This window comes from Pezoporus occidentalis, unplaced genomic scaffold (genome assembly GCF_034315485.1).
Source record: "Pezoporus occidentalis ecotype Australia unplaced genomic scaffold, CSIRO_AGI_Poc_V1 ctg53, whole genome shotgun sequence".
NCBI classification, from domain to species: Eukaryota; Metazoa; Chordata; class Aves; order Psittaciformes; family Psittacidae; genus Pezoporus; species Pezoporus occidentalis.
The window spans coordinates 2,984,254-3,000,461 of record NW_026915866.1 but is presented as its reverse complement, the minus strand read 5'-3'; the positions used below and the strand labels follow the sequence as shown (position 1 = coordinate 3,000,461).

The 16,208-nt window shown below is 38.2% G+C and overlaps 1 protein-coding gene across 5 annotated transcripts in view; it reads right to left on the bottom strand.

Moving 5' to 3' along the window:
• The window catches only part of CCSER1 (coiled-coil serine rich protein 1), a 709,606-nt gene that overhangs the window by 610,957 nt on the left and 82,441 nt on the right, over positions 1–16,208 (bottom strand). For all 5 annotated transcript variants that reach the window (XM_062637609.1, XM_062637611.1, XM_062637613.1 and 2 more), the window contains exons 3-4: positions 12,397–13,752; positions 9,642–9,829 (exon numbers count right to left, since the gene is read on the bottom strand). In XM_062637609.1, the coding sequence (XP_062493593.1) occupies positions 9,642–9,829; positions 12,397–13,708 (1,500 nt within the window). In that variant the 5' untranslated portion in view covers positions 13,709–13,752. The remainder of the gene's footprint in view (positions 1–9,641; positions 9,830–12,396; positions 13,753–16,208) is intronic.

The following is a 16,208-nucleotide window of genomic DNA, read 5'->3' as shown; positions in this document are numbered from 1 at the left end:
ACCACAGAACTCTCACTACAAGACCATTCTTGGACAGACTATTTGAGGGACCTACACAGCAGGAAATGATGTGCACAAAAAAAGGACAGGAGCTAAACTGGTCACTCTGTGAACAAGACCTGGGCAATTTTCAATTTTTCTTTTCACAAAAAACAAGTGAACTCAAACTACCTGTGCATCATCTGACCTAAGTGATGAAAAGCCCAATATTTTGTTTGTGTTCACTAGTTATACATTTCAACTTCAGCTTCTCCATTAACTGTCTCCCTCAGAGAAGCCTACTGATTTCTGTTTTCCTATTATACATATTATTTTCATATGCTAAGCTGAGAAAATGTACCACAGCTGCAAAAATACTGCAAGTTCTAAGGGCATTTCCCAAGATAAGACATGACAATAATCTTTCAGTGCATAGAAGGAATTAAATTAAAATAATATACCTTTTTTTTTATTAAGTAGTACTTTCTGTTACCAATACTGTATAGAAAGATTTTTCCACTTAAGAATATTACTCATTGCATAAAGACCCATCTTACTTAAGACCCCTCTTACTCAAATTTCAAGTGTAGTTACTGTCTCCATCAATGATAACTCACGGGTTTCCCTGATATGTGTGACCCTGTTTTGAGCAGAGCTGTTGGACCAGACAGTCTCCAGTGGAGCCTTCCAACCACAGTGATTCTGTTCCTCTCCTACTGATTAACATATTGTGACACTCGGTAAGGAGTATTGATTAGATTTGTCATAGGATTGCTTAATCCTTGGTAAATCCTGACACTTCTCACATCTCCACATGACAAGCACTGAGCAGAAACTAAAGGTTTTGACCACAAATAAGTTGTTTCTTTGGAGGAGGTATGCATGTTGGGACACGCAGAGGTTTTTGTAGCCCACATACACTTTTACACTTCCAATTGTCTTCCCCATTCCACTTGAAGGAGTAAACAAGCAGCTGTGTGGTTATAAGCTGCCCCCTGGGGTTAACTCACAGAACTAAACTAATTTTGCCCTATTTTTACTATGTCACCAACACATCCATCCACTACCATGAATATTCTGGGATTTAAAATGGCTAATGACTCTACCTTCAACCTGTACAAAGGTAACTCTATTAAATCAGAATAACTGCACTAATGCTAGAATAATTGTTTACCCTTTTTTGGTCTGTAATAATTATGTCCTTAAAGAAGCTCATAGACCATTTTAGCATAAGTATTAAGTCAAGTTTAAATTAATTTCTGTTAATTACTTGATCTCAAGAATTAATTCAAATTGTCCAACAACTGCAATCTGGTTTTCACAAGCTCTTAATATGTTAAAAGATGTATATTACACTACCAACATTAATTTCCCAAAGGGTATTTAGCTGAAAATCTTTCAGTTGACTTGACCTAAAAATCACAGACAAAATGCTTAAATCCCAATTTGCTGTTTCCATTTTTTTATAATGGTATGCTAAAGGCACTTTCCCCATGCTAAATTAAGAATATAAAACCTAAATTACTACTTACCTACAATCAGTTTCTTTCAATTTAGATAGCACTGTTTCAGCCTTATACTATCAAAATAGTCCTGACAGTTCTTGCTTTAAGTGCTTCCACAGTTTCTTTCTACCAAGGAGCAAAACACCAAACTCATTGCAAAAGGGAAAATTTTGTTACGTTAGTACAAAGCTAGTTATAAATGAATGCTGTCAAGTCCACTTCACATGAAGGGTGAACCACTGTCTTACAGGATTTGCCTGAATAGCTCAATAAGAACTGATGTTCTTAAATATTCTCCCTTGAGAAGCCCAGCATAGCAGAGAGAAATGTGAATTAAGCAGAAAGCCCATAACTCAGTAACAGAACAAAATGTAACATCTATTTTAACTATGAAAAACCTTCTGTGAATATCGCAAACACCAGAAATAATAAATGTATAGCAAGTAAACAACAGGTTGCAGTTATTCAAAGAAAACATAACCTTGTTGTTTTTAAAGAAGGTTGTGCAAAGAACATGGAAGGAGTGTTATGTATTTTGCTTACCTGGTTCATATTTTTATAACTGTTTTGGTATATCGGAGAAAGGCTGTTTTGTTAAGGGACTTTTTTGAACCTGAATTGAAACCCTGAGCACTCAAATCCTCTCTGTAATATTTCATTCACTGCCTTCGTTCACTTCACTGCATGCTGTCAAGACAGCAGCTTTACTGCTGTTAAGGCATTAATCATTAACGTGACTCCAATCTGTAGATGAAGATATACCCCACAGGGGTTTCTCAAAGCTCCACAGATCACATTTACAGGTCACAAAAACAAGCACTTTCAATTCTACTTTTAAGTCTACTGGTCACCCACTGTAACATATAAACCATTCAACTAGTGTATTTTCAAAAGCATCTTCCACCTCATGTGCTGGTCACAGATAGCACAAAAATCTCAGCTTCCAAGTGATCTCAGTGTAGACTGTCAGAAAATAGGAAGCAGAAGCTCAAGGAGAATAGAGCAGGAGAAAATGTTAAAGCAACCTGGAGCAAATGTGAAAATCACTTCAACCCTCTCTAGACTAGCAGTCAGCCTAGTTTTAACCACGCTTATTGTTTATTCAGACACCAGCAAAATATCATAGTTTTCAGAATAGAAAAAAAGGAACATAAAAACATTTTAGCCCTTATTCATGTACATTCAAGTCCATAGGGACCAGGATCCTCCTGTTTGTCTCACGATGTAGCGACTAGGTTAGAATTGGTGCTTGATAATAAGACTACTCAGGAAGCATTAAAAACAGTCATCTGTGAAAAGCACTGATCACACTTCCATGTGTTGCAGATTTGGATGCTGCTTCATGACATACAATATCACACACTAAATCTACTCAAATAGATTGGAATACAGCATTTGGATAACTGCTCCATTGTTGCAAGTACCATTTCTGAAATACACTAGAAATCAAATTATTAATTGTTGCTAAGTCACCCCAAATCACCTACATAACAAAACCAAGGTACAGGCACTCACATAGAATATCCAAGACACTAACTAAAATTGAGACACCAGTTGCTAATTAGATAATTATCACAAACAGACATTCCAGGCAGGGGCAATAACACATTTCCATAAAAGTGACTTACGTTTTGTCTTTCTGTTCCCTCCAGAGATACACTAGGAATCTCAAATACCTGTAGCTAGTATCTCTTCTGCTGGCATCTCACGATTTGTGTCAGTTATTTACCTTCATTATGTCTTCCCAAAGTTTCAGATGCCCCTTTCTACACTAAATTAGTCAATTATTAATTTTGCAAATTTAATGTTCTACTGACATTCAACCCCTCCCATTATCACATTGAACCCTGCAAATAGCCCATAAAATACTACCCTGTATTCCAACACTGGGATTTGCTTATTCTTTTCTTAGTTTATATTGTAAATATTCTTATTGAGATGTTAGGTACTCAGAGCACCCCCACATAATCAGCACATGTCCTGGGTTTAGCAGTAGCAGTCAATTTTCCGCCTTCTTGGTAGCTGGTGCAGCATTGTGTTTTGACTTTCAGCCTGGGAACAGTGCTGATAACACCAATGTTTTCAGTTGTTGCTAAGTAATGTTTACCCTGACCAAGGACCTTGTGAGCCTCATGCTCTGCCAGGGAGGAGGGGAAGCCGGGAGGACAGGACACCTGACCCAAGCTAGCCAAAGAGGTATTCCATACCACAGCACATCATGCCCAGGATGTAACTGGGAGTTTTCCGGAAGGACACAGGGTCTTCTGCATCAGACTCATTTTTCAGCGGGTGGTATCGTATTCTCTTCCCTTGTTATTTTCTCTTATCATGGTTGTCGTTGGTAGTAGTGGTGGTGATTTGTGTTGTACATTGGTTGCTGGACTGTTCTTGTCTCAACCCGTGGGAGTTGCATTATTTCAATTCTCCTCCCCATCCCTCCGGGAGCAGGGAAGGGGAGAGCCCCGGCAGGGGGGAAGACGCGGGCCTTGACTGCTTCCAGCCTGGCACCACTCACTGGGAGTGAGTGAACAAGCTGTCTGGGTAGGTTTAAACCACAACAGCACAGTACAAGCTTGAGGAAAAGGGGATTTTGCTGAAGTGTCAGCATTGGAGGATAAGCAAAAAATTCTCAGTCATACAGTACTGGCACACATCTTAAAAAATTATCTTATTTAGTATTGCATTGTTACTTGTAGTGAAGGCAAAAAGAAGAAAATTGAGAAAGGAAATGAAGAAAGTTTTGAGTAAGTGCAGTTAGCACTAGTGCATGATAGGCAGTCTGGGAGAAAATATGAATGCAACTATTTGACATTTTGACAAGTGGACAATGAAGACTTGTATCACTGTTAAAGCTGAAGGAAAAAATCTGAGATGACTTTAGGGCATGAAAGTCCTTTAACTGGCAACAAGCAGTTTTATCTAATATACTGGAACCATGGGAAAGATACAAAGAAAGAAATGACACAGTCACAGAGCAACAATCTGGAAAAATCAGTTGTGCAGTTCTAATTGGACTGACACAAGTAGGCAAGGCTGCCCTGCTCCAGGCAAAAGGAGAGGACGATACAGCATCGAGGGCAAGCATAAAATTTTTTACCAGGAAGGATGAAAACTTGTAGCTGAACATAAAAACTGAAACCAAGCCACATATAGAAAAGATTCAAGTATGAGAAACTGAAGAAAAACCTGTGCTTGAGAGAGTACCCAGGGAAATGCAGTTCCTGCAGAACAGAAAGGCCAGTGATAGTGTTCACCCAGACAGGAAAAAGCTGAAAAATTAGGTTCCTTTTAGTAATGTAGCACATTTGCTGATAGCCAGACGTGGGTAAGCGAGCTGTCAAAAAGTCAGACAGTTTTGGGGTTTGTTTGTTTGTTTTTTTCTAAATAATTTGAGGCAGAAAGGCAGGTCTTTGAAAGCCAAATGTAAGCAGGCAGTCTCATTCTACTCCATATACGCCACCATATTTCTCCACAACACAGTGCAGCTCATGTGTTGAAATTGGGCAGTATGGTCTAGGAGCTCCAACAATCTTCTGAAGCTGTTTTGTAAACTTGTAGTAACATACATCTACTTTCACTCATATCATCCTTTATGACTATCTGGTTTTAATGCTAATTTGCTAGCATTTCAAAATTTCTATCCTCAAGAAAAAAAAAAGGCAATTATTATTGTTTCTTTTATATTTCCTCTTTAGTGCTGGTAAAGGTCATATTTAGGATTGTCATCTGTTCATATTAGCCTCTGCTGTGAGAAGTGATGGATAATTTTGTTGCTCTCACTTCAGTTTCTGCTATTCTAAGTACTGTAGCATATTAACTCTTTTTCCTCTGTCCTGTCTCCTAATCCTTTAAAGAAATTACTTACAGTGATCTGGGAGTCTGATTCGTTTTGTTTTTTTTTCTATACAGTTATTATAATTCTTTTTTGCATTTCAACTTCCCAGATCTATTTTCTTTTCATTGGTCTTGCAGGGCTGCATATTTCTGGCCATTCAGGTATTTTACCATGCTGCTTTACATTTTTAATTTCTTCCTTTTTGCTTTTCTTACATCTTGGAAAAGAACCACCACCTAGATGGAGAACAGGTCTCAAGATCACAGCCTCTATCAATCTTACGAGGCTAGATAACTAGTCCATATATTATGTCTAAATTTTTGAAGTTGTAACTGATGATTTCATAGTTGGAACATTTGAATGACCAGAGTTTCTATGTATACAGAATATATATATTCTATGAACCTCTTTAAATTGCATCAGTATCAACCATGTTCATTGGAAAAGGGTCTATTACACTGCACAGGCTAATCAACATTAAACTGTTCCAGAAACGTGTCCTGAATTGCAGTTTTCACCTTTTGTCTAATTGTAAAAGTAAAGTCTAAAACCATTTTTAGTGAAATGGTGTCATCTTGTGGCAGAAATCAGTCACTGCAAGAATGATGGATTTGAAACTATTCTAAGGAAAAACACAGAGAGTTAATAATTGAAGTGGTTAATCTCAACCATCTCTTTCAGTTCATTATTTGCTTAACTAAAAAATTGGCACAATTTCAGTTATTTTGTAAGACTTTTTTCTTTCCTTAAGTCTCATTTACAAGTACCACTGCTCTTGTCCAGATTATAAATTATTTTCAGCTTCTCACAAGTGAGTTAATATCACTCTTGCAGGAGGAGGTGACTGTCTTTGAAGGTTTGATACATACTCTCAGTGTTAAGAAGATCCATCTATCTAAGCTTTTACCTATCACATTCAAAAAATGCACTGCCAGTCATGCCAAGAACACTCTGATGGGCAAGTTGTTTAGAAGGAAGAGAAGTTTCTCAGTTCTCCTTTCCTGCTTCTCATCTCCTGTGAAAATCTATCATCCCTTCAATTCTTCTGGCTCCTCACTCCCACTAGCCCCTCAGAAGAAAGAACCCACACTGCCTGACAGCAAGAAAAAGAAAGCAAACAGGGTCTTGGAGGACTTTCTTCAGTTTGTGAGGAAAGTTTCCATGTTATAAAGCTTCTTCAGCTTTGCACGACATCTGGATGATGCCAGAAAACCAGCATCCACAGCTGCTGCCACTCACTCAATGCTGCAGAGCAGAACTGAACAGCAACGCTGTCCCTCGGCAGGGAGGCCTCAGCAATCCCTTGTGAACTTGCCCTCCCTTAAATGCCTTTGGCTCATTTTCTTCCAAAATTGAAGAAAATGAATACAGATAGCCACAGAGGCTAATGTTTTTCTAGACATACAATATAGTTAGGTTAGGATTTTTAACCATAGGGGTTTTTGTAACTCCAATTCTTTATCGAGTCTTTATTCTTCATTATGATCATTCACTTGCAATAATCTGCTACTGTGGTGTTAAAGATTAATTGATTGTGTCAAGTTTCTTGAAAGGGCCTTTTTCCTGTTTAGATATGTATTGCTAAAAACATTCCAATTCTTCAATTTTAATTCCTTTTCCTTCCAGGGAACTCATCTTATTCTTTTAACTTTTGGTTGTTGGAGGGTGGATAGTGTGGGTTTTGTTTTGTTTATTACTTCTTGTATCTCACTTCCTACTAAAGAAACACTTTTCACATAGCATTTCCTTACAAAAACACACAGTCAGTACAAACATTTTGCAACAGAAACTTATCAATTTGTGGATAAGCTTGCTAATGGAAGGGGTGGGGGGAATAAAAAAAAACAAAACACATGGATTTCATACACAAAACATGAAGAATCAGAGACTCAAATATCACCCACCCCCCATGCACATTTTGCTTACTTCTTTTTGTTACTGTGCTGTCACCTTCCTAGTCCCACCACTAACAGAGGGCTAAACAGAATGAAGTGCTATGCCATCGGTCTAGCCTAGTGTTTAAATGAATGCAGAGATCTGCATAATAGCTTGGGTCTAACAACCCAGATAAGTTTTATAGGCTTGAGCCAGGGTAAACCAGCTTTTTAGGACAGAAACTACATCTGCATAACAGTCTGTATGCCTACATGAAACAGCATCTTTAAATGTCATCATATTCTTTCTGGCTCTGAAAAATAAGATGTTATTCATTGATATTTGGATGTTAGCTTCCTGAAAAAAAAACAGAGAAATATGCTATAAATATATACCTTAATAGAACAAAGGGGTTTTTCTACTATTTAGAAGAATTCTGCCCCTTGATTTCTATGCTGTATCTCTGGGTATAATAATCCAGTGTATAGAAAGAAGAGTTTTTTTAAAAATCAAGGGTTTTGTTAAAATAAATTTTGAAGTACTGTACTACTTCATCTGACAAATTGTCAACAATGTAGAAACAAGAAAGGCGGATGTGAAAAATCTTATCCTTCCTAAAATTAATTTGCCTCCTACCCTTTCAGGTAGTATAACATTAATCAGTAAATACTGATAAGTCTGCACAACCTGATACTGCTAAGAAGAGCATACTCCTGTTACTGAACTGTAGGCAATCCAATCTGCCCAGGTTACAAAAAGTGAGTGTACAGGCAAGCATTTCTGTAAAAGCCATCAAATAACTCCATTCTATTGAGTGTTTTTAGTGACCACTGCTGCAGGACACTGTTACACTGGAAAATCTGTTGTGCATTGGCCGTACATAGTAAGATTTTCCTTGGGACTAATGTAGTTTTCTGCTGCCATCCACAGCAGCATTTGTGAGCTCAGCCAAAAAAGGAACATTAAGGTAATACATTCAGACACAGGGGCAAGATCTGCCCAGATCAAAGATAAATTTCACATCCTCTTGAGAAACCCTTAAACTCCAATTTCCTGACACAGTTTCTGTAAGGGGATTTCACGCTAAATCGCATCTTTCTCTGGAGAACAATTTTTAAATGACCAACCAGAAACTAGTATGGGCAAATCTCACAGAGGAAGACAATTTAGCCTTCCTTAGCTTCTTGGGTAAGAAAGATTACATTTAGTGACAGGCAAAACAACATGCAGTCATAAAAGTTGTCGAAGTCATGGTATGAGTTGTTGAGTTTTAGCATTAGCTTGTAAAACTACACTAGAAGAGCACATAACAGGAAACCTAACACCCGTTTATACCAATCAGTGTCACATCTCTGAAAAACTGCAAAAATTCTTTCCTAGAAATGGCATTTGTGTTCACATCAGAGTTTCTCAGGGATGTGTTTGGTCACGCATCATTGTAACAATGGCTATCAAGTACACCAGAAAAGAAAAAGCCCCTTTATTTATACATCTGTTTAGAAACTCTAGGCAAGGGTAAGAGCTTAGAGCTTTTTGCTTTCTGTGGAAAGTTTTCAGATTAAGAATACAAAATTAATCCTCTTTTTCAGCCAGCATGTTGAATATTTCAAACTAATACTGGCCATAAAACTTGTTTTAGTGATTCCCATAAGCTAAAGAGTGGATGCCATTGCTGTAGATGTTCAATCTTAGAATCTTATCTCTCTCATTAGAGAGCGCATGCATAAGTATAAATGACATTGGTCTTAAAATGTTTATTCTCACCGGCTATAGGAAAGCACAAACTTGTTAATCAGTCAGTTCCTTCTGTTAGTATTTCACTAGAAGAGCGAAATTACTCAAAAGTAATCTTCTGCAGTTACGTAACTTCTCTTACTTTTCCAGTCCTTGGGACCCTCAAGGGTTCTCAGTAAAGATCCTTTCCTCTCCTCCTTACTTTCTGTCCAGAGTGAAAGTATTCAAACTTGTCACCATTCAAAAGGGACCGCTCTGACCTTTCAAGTGAGCCTCCTTACAGACAACTTCCTTTCTATTCAGCTTCTCATCTCACTCATACCAGACCAGAGTCAATGAAATAACTAACACGGTCACACAATGCTGCCACAAAGTAGCCCACTGTATTTCACCTCAGAAATAGTCATACTGAATTTTGCTGCAGTTTCCTCTTCCACTACTTTTTGCCCAGGCAAATCACCAAAGCATGACAAGAATCTCTTCACAAAGCATGAAAACCTTTTCACAATGTCACACCCTAAAAAAAAAATATTTTCAATATCTGAGCCCGGATCACATTTTGGAAGCCTGAGACAGTGTGTGTTGTGTCCCCGCACACACACCCTTATTAGCATCCATTGTTTGTAAAGTTGCTGCTTCTCATCAAAGTTACTCCAACCATAGAAAAATCACCATGCTGTTCATTTTTGAGAGAATATGAAAATAAAACTCACCATGCTGTTCATTTTTGAAGAGGATGAGCTTGCTCTCTGCTTCCGTAGGCTGTTAAGCTCTTCTGTATTTCCAGCCTTTGGTTTTATGATCAGCCGACTGCCTCCAGCAGTACCTTCTGAAGAGGATCTCAGTCGCTTCTCAACAAATCTGCCTTCTCGGTACGGACTGAAGCTATTGGCAAGATCAACTACAAATAGAGAAGCAACCAGCAATCATTAGAGAGTTACTCTCTACAGCTCTTTTCTTAATGAGAACGCTGCTTTTCTTGAAATGTTTACACTGAAAGGCAATCTCATAAGAGATGTTCTATAGAAATCAGACTCCCCTCATCTAGATAAGTGTCACCTGTGTCCTCAATTTGCTGTTGAGCACTCAATGACTAGCACACTCAGCACACTGCAGCCCAGTCCATGACTCCTTACAGAATCCAAAAGAACTTTTGCTTCATCCTTTCCTTTCTCCCCCTGTTCTAGGACACTTCCAAACCATTGTCCAGTAAAATCTACCAGAGAAACTATCACCGGCCCATTTGTGCCAAAACCCAACCTGCCTTACCCTGAGTCCCAAGGCAAGTTCATGTTTTGTAGGGCCAAGCCACAACTTAGTTATCACTGCACAGGACAAGGACACACACTGGTTTCAGGTTCTGTTTAGCTTTCCTAGCTCAGCTCTGCATTCTCATCCCCCAAATTCAGTCTGCAGGCGCAGGCTGAATCTCAGTGCCCAACTCCAGTTAAATACATTAGAAAAGAGGAGAAAAATTACATTCCGAGGTGTTAGGGTAAATTTAGAGATGGGGAAAGAGAAAAGCCTAATAACATAATAAATGCCACACAGAATATCTTATCTTCTTTTGTCTTTTGCAAGAGAACTGATATTTTCTGTAAGGCTTCTCAAAAAAATGTGTGTCACAAAAATACAAAAAAGTATTACATAAATTATTTCTATAGTAAGAAATATATCAAACCTGCTTATACATTAATATCATGTTCATGATGCTATCTATAATATCAGCTGTGAGACCAGCTATGGAAGAGAAAATATCTATTACCAAAGAAAACGCATGGAAATATTTTGCATTCACATCTGGTTTTAAATACTATTTTAGCAAGACTAAATGTTCAAACCAGTTTGTTTGTAACAGATATAGCTATTTATAACCATATCTTACTGAATGCCATATAAGTTTTTACTATATTAGTATCATTTCATATGGCAGGACTGTGTATCTTTTTCCAATGGTTCCTCTGCTTGGCCAATATCTAATTTTAAATATATTCTTCACCACACAAGTAAAAAACCAAATTACATTTTGAACAGCACTATAGAACCCTAACAATCATGATTTTTATACAGTGCAGTGTTGGCGCTAGTGTTTCTGTGAACATTAATCCCATTTACAAAAATCCCGCTGTCACAGTTTCAGCTCCAGTTAGCTGCTTTTCAGAAATGCAGATTAAATATACAACTGCTGATGCATGAGTTTCAAATGCACTGTGTATTTCCAAACATCGCTCTGAGCTGCTCACTTGCTGCTCTGCAGTACTCTCTAATAACAGATGCAAAAGGATGAGCTCATTTACAGATGAGCCAATGTTGCAAGAAAGACCGAGTGCTCAGCACCAGTAACATACATAAATGGAAATGTTTTTTCTCCCAATTGACTAAGGTCTGAGGGAGAGAGGTCCTTTCTAGTGAAACCTAATTTAGTGGATTAATTTTACTTTATATCACTGTTTTCGTACAAGATATCCAACCAAGCCTTGAAGTGACAAATGATTCAAAAAGCAAGATTGCTTTTTGATTATTATCTACATGCCTCTATAAATGTCCAAGCAAAAAAGATGGGTATGAATTTATATAAGTTTACACTCAATCATCTTCTAATACAAACACTATAAATGCAGACGTGTTAAGTCTCACAAATTTTGGCCTGCCAGATACAACCTCAGGGTTACGCAAGAAAGCACCAGTCTTTGGTCTAGTTTGAGAAAATAAACTGTCAGAGATAAATGTCTTCTGACACGTGTCCTTCACTCAAGGGCCTGGTGCCTTTATTCATCTGCACCTAGCTAGAATGGGATTTCTAGGCACAGCCTTTCCACTTAATCTTGTTAATATTTCTAAATGCTTTTTCATAAACTAAAGATCCAGTGTGAAATTTAGCCAGTAATTAACTCCGTTTCATTGATTTCGTAATGAGAACTTGCACAATGTTATTTCAGATGGAAGCAGAAATAGGATCTTTCACTCTGCCACAGAAACATCCAGTCCAAGCTACTCCGTATCATTAGCTGAATAGGGCAAGCAAGAATTGGGAAATTTCAAAACCCAGATCAATATAAGATAAACTGTATTATTTTTCATAACTGGAATAAAAGAAGGTTTTTCTGTGACAATGCAACCCTTTGGCTCAAGTCCAAAACAGGCATAGCTCAAAAATATACCATCTTCAGCCTTCACCAAGAGGCAAGGATCAATATTCTTTCTTAATTAATTTTCTACCACTGGAAAGCATAGCTACAAACAGCACTGACAGGTGTTTGCAAACTGTAAAACGTGAACTCAAAAATCACAGACTTTAATTCCTACAATTTAGGGAGGAGGACACAATTCATAACTTTTGAACTTTCTAACCAGCACTTCCAAATCTGCAAAACACTTTTATGATCAAACAATATTTACAGAAGAACTGAGAACAAAAACCACACACACACCCCCCAAACCCAATAACAAAAAGATCACATGACATACCTTTAGAACAGTTTGTTTCATAACCCTGTTGTGGTTTAAAGGACTGAGGTTCAGAACATGGAACAATCCGAGACTCCACTACAGGAATTGTCTCCTCTGTGTGCTTGGATGGCGTACTTTCATCTCTGTCCCCACTCAACCCCTGTGCCTTTGAAGAGGGTATCACTGGTTCTTCTCTATGCTGTAACTCAAAGTTTTCTAAATGTGCGTTTGCAGAGTTAATTTCTCCTATGTGCCTGTCATCGCTGATATGTAGTTCATTGGCTTGCAATGATACTTTTGTTTGACTAGCAGCTGAGGCTTTGAATAAGGTACTAGAATCAACACTACATAAGCTTGCATGATTCACATGAGATACACCAGTAGAATGGCCAGTACTTTCTATAAAATCCATTTCCCTCGCAGGAGCAGCAACAGGATTGAGGATCTGAGAGGTAGAGACATTGTGGCCAAAATCTTCTGTAAGCAGCACCCCAGTCCCATTGCTGCCCAGAGCATCAGCCTCCGAAACAGAATCCTCTGTCAGAGCAACAAAGTCAGAGGGCGTCTGGGCAGCTGTAAGGTCAGCTGAGAGCAGTGGGGACTGTAAGGAACTTCCCATGCACTCTGTCGTCTCAGCTGAACATGGAGGAGAGGACTTGGTGATTACAGGTTCACTTTCCACATACGATTTAATCTCCAGCAAACACCTGGACTGCTGCACGGAGGAAACTGACTGACTCTCTGGTACTGGTTTAGAAAATTTGTAGTGCGATGAAAAAGATTTAGGGAGAAGTTTCCGTGTGGAATGTTTGACAGAGTATCGGCTCTGCTCCTCTGCAAAGCCTGAATCATCACCCTCATTCTTCCCAGAGCTTATGCAATTTATAAAGACATTCTTATTAGCTGAAGGCTCCTTTCCCTTGTCAAAATCATCTGTCAAAGACCTTGTTATCTTCTTGCTACGTGAGCTGCCAAAGCCAACTGAATGCCTTCCTCTGCTTTTAATGTGTTCCTCTAAGCTCAGTTTTTGAAAAGTGCTGAGAGAGGACTGGGCACCATTTGTGACATTAGCATTTTGACTAGCAGAGTCAGGCTTCTGCTCACTCCCTTTCTTGTTATGGAAGCTAATGGAAGGAGTGCGGAAGATACTCCGGCGCTTGCCTGTGCTCCCTGAGCTGGAGTTAGTGCTGGATGGGGAGGATGTGTGGGCACCAATGGCATTAGCAGAAGAAGGTGAGGAGGGAAGAGAGTCGTGTCTCCGGCTAACACTTCTCCTGAATATTGGCAATCGAGATACTAGAGTTGATCGTCTGGATCCTGAGTCCCCCATCAGGGCACAAAGTGTCCGTGGCTCTTCACAGCCAATAAATTAATCTGGGGGAAAAAGGGAAAAAAAATTATTCAGCCTCAAAGTCCACTTGAACAGGCTTTACGTCAACCTAAATGCAACATCAATTTTATGCATAGCTTCAAGTTGTTACATATGCGTTACTGAAGACTTACAGAGTTTCAAAGTGATATTCAGTAGACAGCACTGAAAACCCAGCAGCTGAGCAAAGATGTGGATGAAAAAGTTCTATATTACATATATATGGTATTATATCATATTACATATATATGGTATTATATCATTATATATATATTATATATATTATACAATGCAGATCACCATGGTTAAGAGTATAAAATCTACACGCTAAAATAGATACAAATGTCCTTTTATGCAAGTTCTTAGGACATGTCATCTTATAAACTGTAAGCTCTATTAAGAGACTTGATTTTTCATGATCTGAGTAGAACAACACATTATTTTGTACTCCTGAACACTCAGATATTTGCAAGAAAAGATTGAAATATTCTTCAATGAACTTTCAGTTGAATTTTTAATTCCTTTATGTGCTCCTGCTAAAGGCTGTATGTATCACCTTACAGTAAAAAAAAGTGCTGGCATTGCAATCAAGCTAAAATATGAATCACGAAAAATTCTTCATAAGGAACTATAAGTGCTAGGAATTTACTGTCAAAATATGGTGACATGTTTCTAGATATGAACTTGAATGTTTCACTTGAACACTCCTCTGAAATCCTCTTGTAACATACTTGCTCACAATTAACTATTTTTGCAGTTGGTTTGAAATCAGTGAAAAGTGTTTCATACACCCTTAGATTTTTTTTTAATAAATATTTAAGCAACAAAGACTTATTTTTATCAGCACAGCAGATATATCAGTTCTGTCTCCTTTTTGTTCTCATTATATAAACCATCACTGTGAGAGACAGGACCACAGAGGGAGCAATAAAAACACGATACACAGTCGCACAAATGAGAAAGGCTGTAGCTATAATGCCCGAGTGCAATTTCGTGAGCTGCAGATGTTCAGCACATAGGAATAAAAATCAGGTCATTTATCTAAAAAATGTTTGTATGTCAAGTTCAAAAACAAATTCATTCATCTAATGATCACTACAACAAATATCTACGAACAATATATGTACTTACGCAGTATATATACACACACACACATTAAAACTGGGAAAAGAATATTTAAGGATTAATAAAAGTACATATGTTACATTACTGTGAACGAAAGGGTAACACGTAAGTTCAGAGACTGTTTCTGACTAAACACTGGACTGTACTTTCTGCATTGTTAACACGTTGTTTTTTAAAAAAGCTAGTAGAGCTCCAGCCTGAACATGCATTGCCAAAAAGCCACAATATTCACAAGCACTGGGGATCAATAAGCAATTCTGTCGTTTAAGATGAAAGAAATAGTTTGGGAACAGTCACTAATACAAGTCATTTGTGATCTCTGGTGACATGCTAAACCCCAACCTAGACAATGCCCAGGTTCTGCAACTGAAACCCAGATTTGAATTCAGTATGATTGGGACCAAACTGATGGTACAGACACACACAGGTTATCAGAATAATTTTATATCCACCACACTGATGCACAACCAGTTGTTCCATTTCACTGACACATAAGGTAGTTTGCATTTACACCACTCTTAAGAGCAAAAGCACAGGCAACAGGACAGAGAAGCTGAGACCCTGTGAACCTAGACAGGGGCTTATGTTATACCAGCTTGCTCCTCTGTCTACAAAATGGACTTCAGAAAGATGCATGCAATCCTCTCCACCCTCCCTGTACAAACCTCTCAGCTCTTTAACCACCTCCAGACCTATTGTGTTGTGGGTTTTTTTGCTGTTGTGAATGTCTACTTGTAGGCATGCTGACATGTATATATATGCACGTGCACACAGCCCAAGCCTAGAGATTCTGGGGGCTCTTCCTTGTATTTTAAGCAGACATCATAACTGCTGAAAAAACTTTCAAAAGCAGTTTTACAACTGTAGCAGATGAGCAAAATATTTTTTAAATAAATCAAATTACTATAGCCACCTTATGCTCAGGCAAAGCATTTCCTCCCATCATTCACTCTCCTGCCCACACTTCTTCAGTTCACTGGAGAACAAGCCATCCTGGTTTATAATCGTGAAATTCACAGAGTTGAGAGCAGAAGGAAGCAGAAAACTGGACAAAAATCACATATTAACTTTCACTGGAAATACAGAGGCTGTGTCTAAATAATAATAGAGATTATTCCTAACAATATTTCTAAGAATATACATGGTCTTAGCTTCCCAGGTGGTCATAATTTTTAATACATTATCTCTAATTGCAGATAACAAAATGGTTTTTATTCAGTTATTCTTCCTTTGCATCTTGAAGGAAGAGCACAAACTATCGACATTTCTCTTACTGACTAAGCAGCAGAAATCCTCACCCATAAAATATGAAGTAATCATAATACACCTTTCATTC